The following is a 16805-nucleotide window of genomic DNA, read 5'->3' as shown; positions in this document are numbered from 1 at the left end:
CAACAACCCTGTGAGGTAGGTTGGGCTGAGAGTCTGTGACTGGCCCAAAGTCACCCAGTGAGCTTCCATGGCCAAGTGGGGACTAGAACCCGGATCTCCCGGCTCCCAGTCCGTCACTCTCACCACTACACTACACTGGCTCTCAGATTAAAAGATAAGACAGTCCCTGCTTGCAGTGATAGTAGATTCTGATGCCTCTCACTGTAGGGTGTTGCTGTCTGTCTCAAGCCTGAGAAGTCTGTGTTAACTTTGCAATGGCATTTTGTTTGCTTGAAGGTTAATCAGCCAAAATTTAACCAACGGAGGATTAGCAGTGCCAAGTTCCTGGGTGAGCTCTATAATTACAGAATGGTGGAGTCGGCAGTAATATTTCGAACTCTGTACTCATTTACATCATTTGGTGTGAACTCTGATGGCACTGCTAGCCCACTTGATCCTCCAGAACATCTTTTCCGAATTAGACTGGTCTGCACCATCCTCGACACTTGTGGGCAATACTTTGACAGGGGATCTAGCAAAAGGAAACTTGACTGCTTCTTGGTCTACTTCCAGGTAGGAACAAGTTTTGTCTTTGTGATCAGCTTTGTCTTTATATTTAATTGATTGCATTTCTCCATATAGAACGCTAATAATTATAGTCTTAGGGTGCAGTCCTATGCATGTTTAGACAGAAAAAAGTCCTGGGAGTTGTAGGACTTTTTCTGTCTAAACATGCACAGGATTGTGCCCTTAAGTGCCTAGAATAAACTAGACACTGTACAAGAGTAATTAAAACAGAGGCGGTGTCCAAAGGCTTGCAACTTAATCAGGTAAATAATACAAGAAGGAAAAGAAAAAAAAAGATGGAGTACACCAATGAAATAACATAATCCTGAGAGCACTAACTAAAATAAATAGGTCATTTATTTATTACATTTATAACCCGCCCTTTTTCCTCTAAGGGACCCAAGGCAGCTTACATGATCCTCCTCCTCTCCATTTTATCCTCACAACAGTCCTTTGAGGTAGGTTAGGCTCAGAGTCCGTGACTGGCCCAAAGTCACCAGTGAGCTTTGTGGCCGAGTGGGGACTAAAACCACGATCTCCTGAGCCCCAGCCCAACACTGAAGCCACTACACCACACAGGGCCTCTTTAGAATCTTCCAGCCTTGAAGGGATTTCTTACCAATTTTATTCAGCAGATAGTGCATTCTAGGTATGGGGAGTGGCTAAAGAAAAATTGCTAACGAGTTAATGAAATAGAAATCCACAGTTTAAAAAGAAGAAAACAAAAATAAGAGAAAACAGAACCACAAAACCATATATTAGAAGTGAGAATGATCCAGCACTATCAGTGCAGGTGAAAGATCAAGGAGAAAAACTGAAAGCACTTAGTTAGAAAGTAAGAGTTGGTAAGGTTAAAGGAGCTTCAGTTGAACAAAACAGATATGAAAAAACTGTTCAGGAGAAAATGCATACTAAGAGGTCTGGGTAAAAGAGACTGGGCAATAACTAGACAGAAAAGGTTCAACCATGAATAAAGAAAAGGAACAGTCAATGGTACAGTGGCGAACTGTGATAGAAGAAAACTGGTAAGTTGACTAACAGAGGCTGCTTTATTTAAGATGTGCAAAAACATATAGGACAGTAACAATTTAGCAAGGCACTAACAGCGTGTAAAAAATTAGGACATGAATTAGACCAAAGTAATTTAAAAAATAAGATAATGTAACAAAAGAGCTGGGGGAGGGGAGGAAATCAGATTTTTCTAATACCTGACGCAGATGCCATTTATGCTACAGTTGGTCAGCAGCACAAACTGAGTGAAGAAGGCATGCTTGAAGTCAGCCAGGGTTGTCTGGGAGAAGAGTGATGGGATCAAAACAGATGAGCCAGAGAATCAAGAGTAGTTAATAAAGCAGAATTAAATGAATAAACAGAAGTATCATCAACAGATACTGTAGAAACAGACAAGAGAAGTCAGGGGAGCAGAAAAAAGTTTGCTTGCAAAGACTGGAAATCCTGAAATGCCAGAGACAGTAGGGGTGCTTCCAGATAGACTGCTCCTAACACTGTTCAAGCCATTGCTGCTCTGCTGCAAGGTACAAGTGGAATTGCAATTGACTTTCCACACTGTCAAGCTATATTGTGCTTTTCTGTGTGTACATTCCACTCCATGACATCCAAACCTGTGCTCTAGTGCTACCCTTCTGTCTTTTTTTAAAGGGCATGGTTTTTACTTGGGTAGTGACTTTTCAGTCTGAACTATCACAGTTCATACATTTACTATGCTTTGGGCACCATTTTTATAACAGTTTGTTTTTTAATCAGTCTTCTAAGTAACACTGTTTTCCAGTATTTAAAAAAAATATTGGAATACCACTTACATGAAAGTGTTATAGCACTATACCCTTTTTTGGTATTAAAAAATCTTTAAAATAACCTTTCCAGTCACCATCATTTTAGCAAGGTGGTTAATGAGGGTGACTAGAAAGGGTTTTTTAAGGCACACTCCTATGTATGTTTAGACAGAAAAGAGTCCTACAACTCCCAACATCCCCTGGTAAGCATGGCTGGCTGGAGAATGCTGGGAGTTGTAGAACTTTTTTCTGTCTAAACATGCATAGGATTGGACCCTAAATGTCTTTAAAAATGGCATTACACTGTTACACATTATACCCCTATAATGCTATAATACTTATTTAAAGTAGCACAGTATTATAGGGTTATAGCACTATAATATGTACCTATAATGTTCAGTGTCATTATTTTAAGAAGACTGTTCCAGTCACCACCAATAACCGCTTTGCTAAAATGGTGCTGAATGGAAAGGGGGTCCCCTCTCCCCCATCACATACTGTATCTATATTGATAGTTCATTGCATTATGGGGGTATTTTAACTCTCCTTTTAAAAAGTGAAATTGTGCCATTTGTGTGTGTGTGTGTGTGTGTGTGTGGCTGTAAGAGTGCTTTTGGAGTACGTAGAAGATCAAATTTTAAACAGTGATAAAATGACACCCACCACAAAGGCTACAGAGAATGTGGCTTGAGCTATGATAGTTTTGTCTACATGATAGGCCAGCACTTCTATCAAAACCAAAATCAGACATCTTAAAGATAGAGTAGTGTTAAAGGAACTTGTGGAGATTGGATTAGCTTTTGTCCTTCTCAAAGAAAGCCAAACTTCCTGTGGTAAGAAAAAATATAGAAGCAGCACTGGGAAAACATGGAGAATTACAAATTGGTGATGCTGTCATGTGGACCCCCCCTAAAATGTGAGTGAAGAGTCATGGCGATTCCACAATAAAAACTTTGTCTGGAAGCAGCCTAGGTATAGTAAGATGAATTAATTTCAAGGTATGAGTCGTTCAAAAGAACACATGATGCTGCATATCCATGTGACAATAAAAACTTGATGAAATCTTTTTAAATATGCTGTTGATGGCATCATGTTGCGTTTTGCTGAATCCAGAAAGGCAGTTGTCTCCCACAAACATCAACATTAGCTGGCCCTTGAATCTTTTTTTAACTACTTAGTGCTACGTCTGTATTGATCGCTAGTTTTGATGTACTTGGATACCTCTTTGCCTATGTAATCTTATTACATGTTCAGTTTTAGAATTGTTATACAGTGTTCAGGGTGAGAAACCTTAAACTATTTTCATAATGTTCTTAACAAGGCAGCTAATGTAAAGCACACAAGAGATAGTATGACCACTTGCCTTTATTATATAAGATATTTTAAAATAACAAATCTGCTTTCATGGAGCCGTGTGAGTGTGTGTGTGAGAGAGAAGATTTAAATTTTATTAGACTAATTAGAGTGGTTGTATATTCACTTTGCAATTACCTTTGTCTTTCCAGAGGTATGTCTGGTGGAAGAAAAGCCTGGATGTTTGGACAAAAGATCATCCATTCCCTATAGACATTGACTATATGATCAGTGATACATTAGAACTGCTGAGACCAAAGATAAAGCTCTGTAATTCTCTGGAAGACTCTGTTAGGCAGGTACAAGAACTGGAAAGGGAATTCTTAATCAAGCTAGGTAAGAATGTTATCTCAAGAACAAAGGGAGCTGAAACAATTGCTGCCTGCTTTGGCATTTTCTGGCTTTGTAGCGCTTTCCATAACCTTAGGCCAAGGGTGTTAAACTTCTTTCAGCCCAAGGGCCAAGTTCCATTTTGGAGAAGTTCTTGGGGGTGACATTCCAGTGGTGGGCAGGGCCAAGGCAGAAGGGACAGGGCTAAAAATGCACAGTAATTTGTTGGCTCTACCCACCTGCCCTCTCCAAGCATGTGAGCAGCAACAGCAGCAGGGAGAAGCAGCAACAGCCTCTGTTTGCCTTGCTCCCTCCTTTTGGACAATGGTGTGGATTGGGCCCAGAAAGAGAGGGCAAGTGAATGGGCAGTGCTAACAGTGCCAAGGAGGTGGGCCCATTGAGGGCATCTTGCCCAAAGGCTCCACACCCTGGGTCTGGCATAGTGTAACGATTTGCTCAGTTTGCTAATGTACTGGTGCATATCAGTTAACTGTATGGGAAAAAAAACACTAATTGAAAACTGTGCTAACTCTGCACAGCAATATCAACAAAGTTTAGAAATCCAAAACAAAGGAATGACAGATTGCTGCTCCAGAAACAAGGTCAGATAACTTGGAACTCCCAAATCTGGTGACAAATTTGGATGGGGATGAAATTTGCAGGAATTGAAATGTAAAATTGGATCTATGATTAAATTCCAAAAGTAAATCACTACAGAATATTTAATGTGCCATTTTGGAAAAGGAATTGCCTACCAGCTCCCACTAAAGGTTGGTTTGGGGGTGGATTAAAAATATAAGAAAATAAATATATTTTAAAATATAATAAACCATATGTCTACTAGATATTCCCATAATTCCTTGGACATGCATTCCACATTTTAACCAAGGAGATCCTGAACATGTTTAGTGATAAAACTATATGCAATGTCATCAAGCAACAAAGGCCATTATTACAGTGATGCCCTGCTAATGGAATATGTAATATAGAGTAGACTTCTATCAAAAGATACTGATGTTCATTGAGGAGAAAGCAGAACAAACTGAGACCATTGTAAATTTAATTATTTTCTGTGTGGATCAGGGCTACCTCTGGCACTGGATCTGCCGATTTTAATACTGGAACTTGGTTGTCTTTAAGTAATTATGTTCAAAAATAGCAAGTCTTGTTGATTTGAAATTTTCAATTTTGAATATGCTCCTGTTTAATTTAATGTAGCCTTGGAATTTGCCTCTAGCCTGCCTACCTTGCAGTGGGAAGGATGTGGCAGCACTGGGGTATTAGCCCTTGAGCTCAGCTTCCCACTGGGGGAGAATGGGTGCATGTAATAGTTGATAGCTTCTGAGAATGACATTTCACCCATTGTCTGTTGAAAGGCTAATTTAACAACCCACTGAAGTATACATTCTTCTCATACATTAATTAAGATTAATTGCCTCAGAAATGTCCTCCGAAATTGACATGAAGAAATCCCAAAGACCCTCTGGGGTATAATATTTGACCTGCTGTGTTATTGTAGTGACTTATGTAACTTTCACTTGAAGCTTGATTCTGAAGATGTTGCAGCCTGATCCTTTGCATGTCTCTCAGAAGCAAGTCCCATTGACTTCAGTGGGACTTACTCCCAAGTACGTGTGCTTTGGCTCACAGTCTTAGTCAGAATTTTCCCTAATGCTCCTTTCATAATTCTTGTTTCCTTTCTTAGGCCTTGTGAATGACAAGGATTCAAAAGATTCAATTACTGAAGGAGAGAACCTGGAGGAGGATGAGGAGGAAGAGGAAGGTGGAGTAGAGATAGAAGAACAATCTGGGAATGAAAGTGAAATAAATGAGCCGGAGGAGGAGGTGATTTCCCCACCACCACCATTAATTTTCTTAGCTATAGCTTGAGAGGGTGGGGTGTGTAACTGCCAACTAAAATGGGCTATGAGCTAAGGCTCAAGATTTCAGTTGTAAGTAGTCTGATAGCTGTTGTCCTCAAGGCCCTAATACCATCATAACTGGGGAGATGCATAATTTTATTCTGGGACTCACCAAGCAGTGTATGGTTTCCTGGACTCTCTTTGACCAATCATTATATATTCGGAGCTTCTGTGGTTAGGAAATAATTGGGTCTGCTGGTCAGAATTACTATAGGGAGGTCAGGTGTGGAACTCTCTGCTGCAGTACCAAGAATCGTAGGCATCATGCAATAAGGAACAATCTTGAGAGAAGCCCCTCACAGCTCTGATAACTTGTTATGTAGAGTGGGAGCTGGGGGAAGAGTCCATGGACTCTTTGGGCAAATACACACACTGGGCAATCTAATGGGTATTGTGTGGGTTCACCTAGAATCCCCTCATCAGTGTATTTGTATGCCACTTTTCCACATTAAACCTTGCTCAAAGCAGCTTACAGCAACTCCAGAAAAAATACGTAAAATACAGCATCATATCCAGATACAAATAATCATACAAATAGGCTGAACAGATCGCAATAAATATACACCAAGATGAGGCAATCCACTGCAGTGCATACTAATACCTAACAAAAGAGAAATATGAGACAAAAATCTAAATGGAAATAAAAATAATACATCTCATCTAAAACAAAGGTTACCCCAGGCACAAAACCTAAACATGATCCCATTCTGATGGTTTCTAGGCACTTTCAGAAGCAGCTGCGACCTGTGTAGCTGGAGTCAGTCAGGGCCCCACTGTCCCAGGCCAGGTGGAATTTGAGCCAGGTAGAGCAACAGGGACCAGGTCTTGCAGGATTCACAGTGAGATGGTCTGTCATAGTTCTGATCACCTGTTGGGAGCAGTAGAGGACGGAAGAAGAAGATACACCATCTGAGCACAGACACCCTCTTGCTCTGCAAGCCATTTGTGCTTGACATAGCTAGCATACTTCCACTTTGCAAATGTTCTAAAGCTTAAAACCTCGTCTATATTATCAGCATGTATGATTTTTTTTTTAAACTCATTATCTATCTTAGATCCCTCTAGTCCATACAGTTTGATTTTAGGAGAATCTGTTGAGCATAGCCGCTAAATAGCTGGATACATATTCAGTCATACTTTGCTGGGAAATGTTCATATGATACTGGGTAGGGAGTATTTCATGATATTGGTAATAAAGCTTCCTAGAACTACATAAATTTAAATTCATATGTATGTAAAGTCAGTGAAACCCTTGAAAATAGCAGTTTGTATCAGGTGTTGAAACATTGCTTGAGATTGTACATTAAAGCTGTTAACGTTTCAGGAGGGCTCTGACAATGATGATGAAGAGGGAGAAGAGGAAGAAGAAGAAAATACAGATTATCTCACAGACTCTAATAAGGAGAATGAAACTGATGAAGAGAATACTGTATGTATTTTTTTTAAGATGAATATTTAGAATGTAAAGCATTGTGTGTGCACACTAAGTAGGTGGATGTTTAATATTAATGAGTTTGCTTTGGCTTATCAATTCACATGAATATCAAGATACAAAGATATGGTAACCTAGGGACAAAATCAATCCTTGTATTGTATGGCATCCACACATGGAGAGATTGAGAAAGGGTTCAGTATAGTGGAAGCTCAAGTAAAATTGCATCAGGGAGGGAGAGCTAGATAGTAATATAAGAATTGTGGGCCAGCCTCAGATTCTTGTAATGGTCCATGTGCTGATGTCCATGTGTGCTCTCCCTCCACAATGGTCCACTACACTGAGTCGGGGAGGTAGGGCTCCTTTGAGCCCTCTTCTGATATGGCCACATGCAGATATTGTGCCTGCATTAGGATGAACTGTGCACTAGAATTAGTTCACTGGTTTCAATAACTGCCCACCTGAAAAATAGTGATGATTGGCCCTAGGCTACGTTTACCAAAACATAGAAGATGACCTACAATAGCTGTATTGTATTGAAGGAGAGTGAATGAAAGCAAACAATACTTGATGAAATTGGTTATGTTGTGCTAGAATGAAACTTGAGGGGTAGCCAGCTGTGGCATGGGGGGGACCACCTATGCACAAAATCTGAAGCTGGGACTTTCTGCGAACTAATATGTGTAACAGGACCTCTATTTATAGTTCAAAGGAAGTGACCCCTAAACTGGGATGTTTGAACTTTTGCTGTATGTCAGAAGGAGGATTACTTGTCAATAGGACTGAGTGGACAGCATACCTCTTGATTTCTGGCCAAAGTGCATCCTTCAGGGTACCAGTTCTGTATTGGCGTTGGCTGGCATCAGCTGTTATTGAACTTGTTCTGTGTGTGACAGCTTTCTGTGCACTTAATCTATGCACATTTTGTATTAAATGTGGCTGTCTCTTGACAAATGAAGTCTGTAGGTGATGAACAAGGATCTTATAATAATTGGGTTATCTGAACTGTATTTTTGAATAGAATTGTTTTTAGGACAGTCCCTGATGCATGCTAGGTGTTTCCAAAGATGAAAGTGAGGTACCATGAAGCTCATAGTCTGAAGAATACAGCTAAATTAACTAGGAACTGCAGCAGGACAGAGTGCATTGAAGGCATGTTTTCGGACTTAAGAAAAGGTCAGACAGCTGGCTATATTGGATTGTAGAAAAAATCCTTATAGTCGATGACTAACCATTGCACTGGAAGATAAGTCATGTAACTGTACTTTCTCCTTCCTCTTGGGAAATAAAGCTAACTTTAAAGTTCAAAGATTTCTTCCCTAATTATTATTAACTGCAATGGAGTCTTAACTATCTGATCTGAGCTATGCAACTAGAATTCCTTCTATACCGCAAGGGTGTTTCTATTTCAAGTTGAGCAAAAGGCATACATTTGGGATGTTTGCACAACACAGCAGTCCACAGTAGGTTATTTAACTCATGGTGAGGCTGTGGCATGTGCAGGTGGCGTGTGGCCTCCATTTTGAATATGCAACCCCTACTCGGGTTTTCATGTCATGTGAACCCAGCAGGCTTGGGTTATGTGAGGCTTAAACAACCCTCGCTTAACTCATGGTCTGTTTCAGGGTTATGCAAGGGTTGTTTAATACCCTCGCATAACCCTTGCTTACCAGGTTCACACATTATGACAACCCCCCGAGTAGGGGTTTCATATGCAACCTAGCACCCATGGGCACCGTGGCTCATCATGTGTTCAATAACCCATGATGAGCCCCAGTGTGTCATCCAAACCCCTTAAGTGATTTTAAGCTGCCCTGATGATTTCCTTCAATCCTACAGTATTGCTTCTTCGTGTACCTTTGCTCCTATTATGGACACCTCCTAATCTATCTGGATAATCTAGGGGTGGCCAACTCATCTATTCTTGGGCATTATGCAAATGGCAGTGCTGGCTAGTGATGAAGGGAATTGTAGACTAACACACCTGGAGGCTGACAGGTTGGGGCAGGCTGGATTACTCTGTTCTCTATAAAGTCACATGATGACTATTTTACCACGCATCCACAAGTGGCCAACATGTAGCAGCAATGGCTTCTGCGTTAAGAAGCACATTTATTTGAGCACATGGCTGAGACATATACAAATATAGTATAAATAATAAATACCAAAGCATTAAAATATGGACTACTTCCTCTAATTACCTTTTGAAAAAGATGTTGTCCTGATGAGTGACATTCTCTCACACAGGTTAAAACACTGTACAGCCATCAGGAGCCAGATTATGGCTTCACAGGTGGTCTGTTGGCCACCTCTAACTGAGAGAGAACCATGTACGTCAATCTAGAGGAAATAATGGCATCATTTTTCTCCCTCACTTTATCAGGAAGTAATGATTAAAGGAGGTGGACTGAAGCGTGTCCCGTGTGCTGAAGATGAAGACTTCATTCAGGCATTGGATAAAATGATGCTGGAAAATTTGCAGGTATCGGGGGGCTTGTAATCCCCTGAATTGGATGACTTACCCTTGTGCTTCCACAAAAACCCTGTTTCAGCTTTAATGCAAGCATTTGTGTGCAACCATGAGCATCCTAAGGTGCAATCTTGTGCCTGTTTAGACAAAAAAAAAACAACCCTCCTACACCTCCTAGCATTTCCCAGCCAGCCAGGCTCACTGGGGAATGCTTGGAATTGTAGGACCTTTTCTGTGTCAAAACATGCATAGGATTGCATCCTTACTGTCTTGAATTGGAGTTCCTTTAACGCTCCTTATTTAGAGTACATACTTTCTGAAGTACTCCATTCTTTCTACTTGGCACCATCCAATGGTCCAGATACTGGGGCATCCTCCATTCCACCCACAAGAATGTGGGTGACATTCATGTTTTAGTTGTACAGTTTACACCCTGTCCTTCAGTAAGATACTCTTAGGGCAGCATTACATTAACTAGAATGAAATGGCAGCAGCAGGATAGAACACAGCAGTAACTACAAGAACAGTCTTAAAAACAATCCAGCTGGTATCTTAAAAGATCTGGGAAAATGCCAAAAGGACATAAGTAGGTTCCAGGAGACCCTTCCTGGGGAGAGCATTCTAGAAATGGCATACCACATCAGGGAAGGATCTCTCAGCAGTTGCCACCCACCTGGGGGAGCACCTGGAAAAGGGCCTCCATCATAGAGCAGGCAAGGTACATGTGGCAGAAGACTGTCCTTCAGGTACTCAGTTCCCAAGCCATATAGGGTTTTAAAGGTAAGAACCAAAACTTAGAATTGTGCTTGCAAATGGACTAGCAGCCTGTGAAGTTGTTTCACAACTGGCACGATGAAATCTCCAGAGCTGGTCTCAACTAGCAGCCTATCAGCTGTGTTCTGCACTCAGTGAAGTTGCTAAGAATTCTTCATCCAATTACTGCATTGCAGTAATCAAGTCTGGAAGTTACCATGGGGTGGATACTTGTGGCCAGGCTATCTCTGACCAGCAGAGGTTGCAGCTGGTGTACCGCCTTTAGTTGGCGGAAGGTACTGTGTGTCAGAGGGCACTCATCATTCCTCTGGTATCATCTGTTCAGCTGGCCTACGTACAATATTTGCGATGCTTCCCCAAAGTAGCCAATAGATACTGAACTATTTCCTAAATAAAGAGGGGGTTGTTCCCCAGTCATGTCCTGTTCCAGGTAGAATTATGTAAAATTAATATACTGTTATTAATGGTACTAAAGAGAAGAATGCAGGAAGTCAAGGGCTCTCCTTAAGGCATGCTTTCCTGTCCTCTGGTTTCAATGCAAACATCGAGCCAAAACATTTACTCAGAAAATTAATCTGAGCCATAAATAAATTGTCTCCTGAACCCAAACCAATAATGATAATTTTAAAATCCTGGCCTAATTACCTGATTTTGAAAGGGGAAAAAAAAAGAATAGCTTAACTCTGTGAATGACGATTTCCATCCCAAAAACTCAAATATGAACATCTGTGCTACAAGTAATCATTGTAATATTCTTATTTGTTCTATGATGGAATGTTTTTTAAAACAAAGCAAAAATCCCCAACACCTGCACAACATCGATAGTGCTTGCTAGTGCAATGGGTTTCCAGAGAAACCTGTTGCGCTAGAAAATACTAGCAACATTTCACAAGGAAGGTGTTCTAGCCATTGTGGTGTATGTAGGGTCTAAGCATGATTGATAGGGACTACATGGGAGAGAGGAGAAACCATAATACTTCGCTGGCGGGGGGGCATTTCAGATGTTGCACACGTGAGCTTGCTGTTGTGTTACTTATTGTACGCTTGGCATGGAGCTGCAGTCAATCCTAGTGTCCTGATGAGTGTACCTGATACGATGCAGTTGTTTGTGAACGTATGTTTGCAACGCTCACACTTGTAGGTAGGTATACAGACACAATCATTGATGTACATCTAAAAAACGTTATCTGTGAAGCAGTCCTGGAGTTCACCAGTTTAGTATTGACATGTTTATTTTCATACCTAAGTTAAGCCCTTGTTTTGATATTCTGTTTTTGTACTTGGACACTTACACCGTTTGTGTTTGTATTGCATGTTCAGCAAAGGAGCGGGGAGTCTGTGAAAGTGCATCAGTTAGATGTTGCGATTCCTTTGCATCTCAAGAGCCAGCTCAAGAAGGGTCCACCGCTGGGTGGTGGGGAAGGAGAGTCTGAGTCCGGAGACACAATGCCTTTTGTCATGTTAACTCGAAAAGGCAACAAGCAGCAGGTGAGGACCTGTCTAGATGTGAATTAACGTTGCCCATTAACGTTTATCCCCTTCTTAATTTTTTTTCTTCCTGCGTGTACTCTTTAGTGTCCGGTACCGGAAATGGGGCTGAAGTAGCGAGGCGCTGTGAAGATCTTTTACAGCAAGACGCCCCAGTCAGGAAAAAGATGCTGGATAGTCATTGCCTCACTTGAAAACGAGGGAAATGCCACAGGGAATTGTAGTGTCAGACGTTTTCATGCTCGAATGAATTCTAGGCCTTTTGTTTACTTTTCTAGCCTTCAGAGAGCTTTCTAATATTACCGCTAATCGTTTTCCATTCTCGTGAATGTGGACCTAAAGCAGGAAATCTTTTCTATTTTTTTTAATGAAGAGTGATCATCTTCAATGCTTTCTAGCCATGTTTTAGCTAAGAACGATCCATGGAAATTGTGACGTTGCTGTTAAAGCAGAACAATATATTCCCAGCGTGTTGCCACATTTGAAGGATATAACTTTCCTTAATCATGTTACAGCAGTAGTCGTATGTTAGACTAGACCAGCCTTCCCCAATCTGGTACCTTCCAAGAGCTTTGGACTATAGTATTCCTGACCATTGGCAATGATAAGTGGGGCTGATAGGAGTTGAAGTCCAAAACATCTGGAGGGCAGCAGGTTGGTGAATGCTGGACTAGATTGAGAGTTGATGTAACGTAGTAGCTAAGACTGACCTGTGAGCTGAGAAGCATCTTTTTCAGAGCTCACTTCTGCTATGAGCTTGCTAGATGGCCTTAGGTGAGTCACTGTCTCCCAGCCCTCCATCCGCAATATGGGGATAATAATGATCTCCCTTACTGAGTAGTTGTACGTATTACAACACGAGAATGTATGTGAAGTGCTTTTAATACTCTGAAACTTTAGATGTGTGTTTACTTTTATAATTTAAAAGGATCTTAAAAACAGCAAAACATTGTAGCTAATGTTACACGTTTTTTCCCAGAGTATTCACATTTTTTCTTGGCAAAGTATGATTTTATTTAGCTGTGTTCTGTGAAGTCAGTGGGATTTACTTACTAATTGTGTTTAGAATCTGGATATAAGTGCTGCAGTGCTCTCTTACATACTTTAGTTACCAGTAGCTCAAGAGTAATAGCAAATTTTAAAATGTCTTCACTGACGCGCTGCATATGGAGCATCAATGTTCCGGCAGCTTTAACCTAACTGATATTCCACTCTTGTTCACTCACCTTCACTCAGATCAAACTTCTGGAAATAGCTTGCAGTTTTGCAAGTATTGGTACAAAACTAAAAGTAGAAATACTTGTGCTCTTTCTTTGCCTCCTAGAGGTGTTAGTCATATATTTGCTCCTTTCATTGGGTTCTTAGTGATGCCTTATGTCCCTTCAGTTTAAGATCCTAAATGTGCCGATGTCTTCCCAACTGGCTGCAAATCACTGGAATCAGCAACAAGCTGAGCAAGAGGAGAGGATGAGAATGAAAAAACTGACATTGGATATCAATGAACGGCAGGAACAAGAGGACTATCAGGGTATGAGAATCCTTTTGAGGGTCCTCCATATAGATAACATCACCACTAAGTTTCAGCGTCCCACACTGCAGCACTCTTGGGTTGGTTTTGCACAGGCCCTTCGTCCCTGCATATATGCTTCGTTTGTGGACGCATAAATGACTGCTCTGAGTTCCTGCATAGGAATAGACAGATCATGGTCCTGCCCTGGTTTCCTAAATTATTTGAGAAAAGCAATATCAGAGAATCAACAAAATCAAATACAGTCCTTCAAATAAAAGTTTCTACTTGTTACAAAGCCCTTCCTTCAAGTTCATGTCTTTTTTTCCTCCGGTAGAACTACATAAGGCTCTTATGTAGGCTCTTTGCCTAGACAAAGAATCATAGCTGAAAATCTTCCAGCAAGCACAGTGGGATCAGTTATTGTAGTCTCTGCCTAGCAGGGAAAATATCCTGAAATGTGCAAACCAAAACTTTCAAATGTGGGCATCGTTGTTTTGCTTTCCAAAATCATTGTCTTTTTTTCCCTTTGTGTTTTATTTGTTGCATATTTATGCAGATAATTTAAACCAGTTTATTAGCCATTGGTTGCGCCAAATAAAGCTGGGATTTGTGTTTTTATTTTGGTGTCGCAGAATATTTGTCAGAAAGGTTTACCTGTTTCACAGAACAACATTTCCCAGGTTTCTTCCACGGAGGGATGAAAGAATGGAGAGCCATGCCAGTTGAAAAGCTCTGAAATTTGTTTGAATTTACACTGTGGCGATGCCCTCCGCTACTTCTTAATTTTGTTTTTAAATTTACTAAGCAGAGATGATGCAGTCCCTGGCTCAGCGGCCAGCTCCAGCAAATACCAACCGGGAACGGCGGCCTCGTTATCAGCATCCAAAGGGAGCGCCTAATGCCGATCTAATCTTTAAAACTGGTGGAAGGTAGGTATTCTGGAAACAGGGTTTGATTATTGTATGGTTCTCAATTTTCCAAAACTCTCATTATTTCAGACATGAAAAAGCTGATAATTTATTAAGTAACCATGTCCTTGGGCAAGAAGAAATTCTCCCCTTACAGTGCTTCTCATCAGCCCTCACTTCCTTGCAACTTAAAAAGGGTAGTGAGTCCTAGAGCACTGTAAATCCAGAGTATATCTTAACCTGTAAGGTTTGTCTTAATAGGGTTGGGCTAAGGTATTAGGACAGGAATAAAAGAAAGCGGGTATCTGACTTAGTAAAACATACCTATCGAGGCAGGCAGATTTAAAAAAAAATAAAAATTGAGCAGAGCCTCCAGAGCATATCACTTTCGGAAGAGGACCAAAGTAATCCCTCGGTGAAAGCACAGCTGATGAAGTTATGAAGTTATTTTGGCCTAGCAAGGATATGGCATATAATACCATGCCCCTCCTCGATTGGTGCAGAACAAAAAGTGTGCATTCTGATTTCTTCTCCCAGCAGGAAGCTTGATAATGTCCTAAACTGTGTTAAATAGAGTGGTTATTGGACAATTACTTTTGAATGGGCATCAGAAAACTCTAATGCTCTTCCACAGTGTCCATAGAAAGTTTCATTCCTGGTTTCCTCAGGAATTCTCCTTGCCTGGGGGGGAATAGGCATCCTAAACAGCATGGCTACAGGATGATGGAGACTGTGTTGCAAACCAGTGATCTGGGACATCTGTGGGACTCAAGTGTCAGCTTTTGGCATACAGGCAATTTTAACCCTGGCTGATGGGAGTCAGAGAAAACTTACAGAAGGCCATGGTTAAACATACTTGGAATATTCCCCAAACTGGCTCAATACATTATTTTTTATGATCTCTTTCTCTACATTAATATCCCTATATTGCAGTTGGGGGTGAGGAAAGCTGAGAGAGAGTAGCTTGCTCAAAGCCACCTAATGAGATTTGAACTGGCTTACATGCTCACCACTAATCTGTGCCTGCATGCTCTGTCCAACTCTTTCTGTTCACATCTCTACTTTTCTCTTGCATTGGTCCTTTTGTCTGGCAGCCTCCAGTCCAGAGAAGCAGTAGTGGAGCCCCATTGCAGGCCATCTCTGGGCTGCTTCACACACACCTACTTTATTTATATTTATATCCTGCCCTTTCTCACGAGAAGCACATGACATATTTGTTACCCATCTCTTTGTAGGGAAAAGAAAATGAGTGCATAGTCATGTGTCTGTTTTTGCCACAAGAACATGTTCATCATCAATCCATTGCCTAACAGTGGTCATTAGTTAAGGGATAAAAATAGTACCATTTTGCCCATCCAATCTTCCACTTATGAAAAGAACACAATTTTCAGCCAAAGAAAAGATGAAAGAGGCTCACAGAAGAATGCAGTTCATAAAGAAACCAGAGTACTTTCTTCTCAATTTCATTGTCGTTCCTATTTTTTTAATATGATCAGGCGTGAGAGAGGGAACAGACAGCGCCGAAGCTGAGATTAGTCACGGAAAACAGAAAGAAAAGTGAGTTTTGGAGCAGGAAGGTTCAAGGTATAGAAAATGAAAGTGGTTACTCTAGGAGTCAATATAGCATTGTGATAGAGGCTACAGGTAGAGAGGCTATTGTATACCAGAGGTGGGCAGAAAGTAGATCTCTAGGTGCTTGGGACTTCAGTTCCCAGAAGCCCCTGCCACCATGGCCAGTGGTCAGGAATGCTGGGAGTTGAAGTCCAAAACATCTGGAGATCTACTTTTTTCCCACCCCTCCTATAGAACATACCAGCTTAGATACCAAAAACTAGTGGCTTTTTACTTAGACACTTTTTAAGAATATGCATTAGCTCTGATCTAGGGAACATCATGAGGTCCAGATTTGAGCTCCCAAATCCCAAAGTTTGGCTCTGATGCAGCTTTAAATATAAGATATACAGATAGAAAAAATATGGCTTGGAGACAACAGTATCTAAGGACTGAATTGGCGAAGTCTGCAGACTAGGAAAGACTATACATAACAAAGCTCTGCAGTTTTGTTTTAAAGAGGGTAAATGCTATCCCCTCCACACTTCATAAATGTTTCCTGAAGGCTCAAATGGAAGCTGAACAAAAACTATAGAGAAGTCAGGTTGCACACACCTAAGAAGCTCTTTAGATCCTCGTCCTTTGACAATCTTGCACTGAAACTCTTTTACTATGATCTGGGCTGTGACTACTCTGTGCTATAAATAAATTAATAAACATTTTGCACT

The 16805-nt window shown here is 40.9% G+C and overlaps 1 protein-coding gene across 15 annotated transcripts in view; it reads left to right on the top strand.

The window, feature by feature from the left end:
- Positions 1 to 16805, top strand: part of UPF2 (UPF2 regulator of nonsense mediated mRNA decay) — a 60123-nt gene that overhangs the window by 41557 nt on the left and 1761 nt on the right. For 11 of the 15 annotated variants that reach the window (XM_084811553.1, XM_084811550.1, XM_084811542.1 and 8 more), the window contains 7 exons: positions 277 to 552; positions 3845 to 4028; positions 5728 to 5867; positions 7269 to 7373; positions 9760 to 9858; positions 11941 to 12108; positions 13495 to 13868. In XM_084811553.1, coding sequence (XP_084667679.1) covers positions 277 to 552; positions 3845 to 4028; positions 5728 to 5867; positions 7269 to 7373; positions 9760 to 9858; positions 11941 to 12108; positions 13495 to 13773 — 1251 coding nt within the window. In that variant the 3' untranslated portion in view covers positions 13774 to 13868. Of the gene's footprint in view, positions 1 to 276; positions 553 to 3844; positions 4029 to 5727; positions 5868 to 7268; positions 7374 to 9759; positions 9859 to 11940; positions 12109 to 13494; positions 13869 to 14426; positions 14548 to 16805 lie in introns of those variants that run through there. The other 4 variants (XM_084811554.1, XM_084811552.1, XM_084811549.1 and 1 more) reach the window with 1 other exon arrangement.

This window comes from Heloderma suspectum, chromosome 7 (genome assembly GCF_057233095.1).
Source record: "Heloderma suspectum isolate Gila_16-S chromosome 7, 16-S_ref, whole genome shotgun sequence".
In the NCBI taxonomy this organism is placed as follows: Eukaryota; Metazoa; Chordata; class Lepidosauria; order Squamata; family Helodermatidae; genus Heloderma; species Heloderma suspectum.
This window is presented reverse-complemented; position numbering and strand designations above follow the sequence as displayed.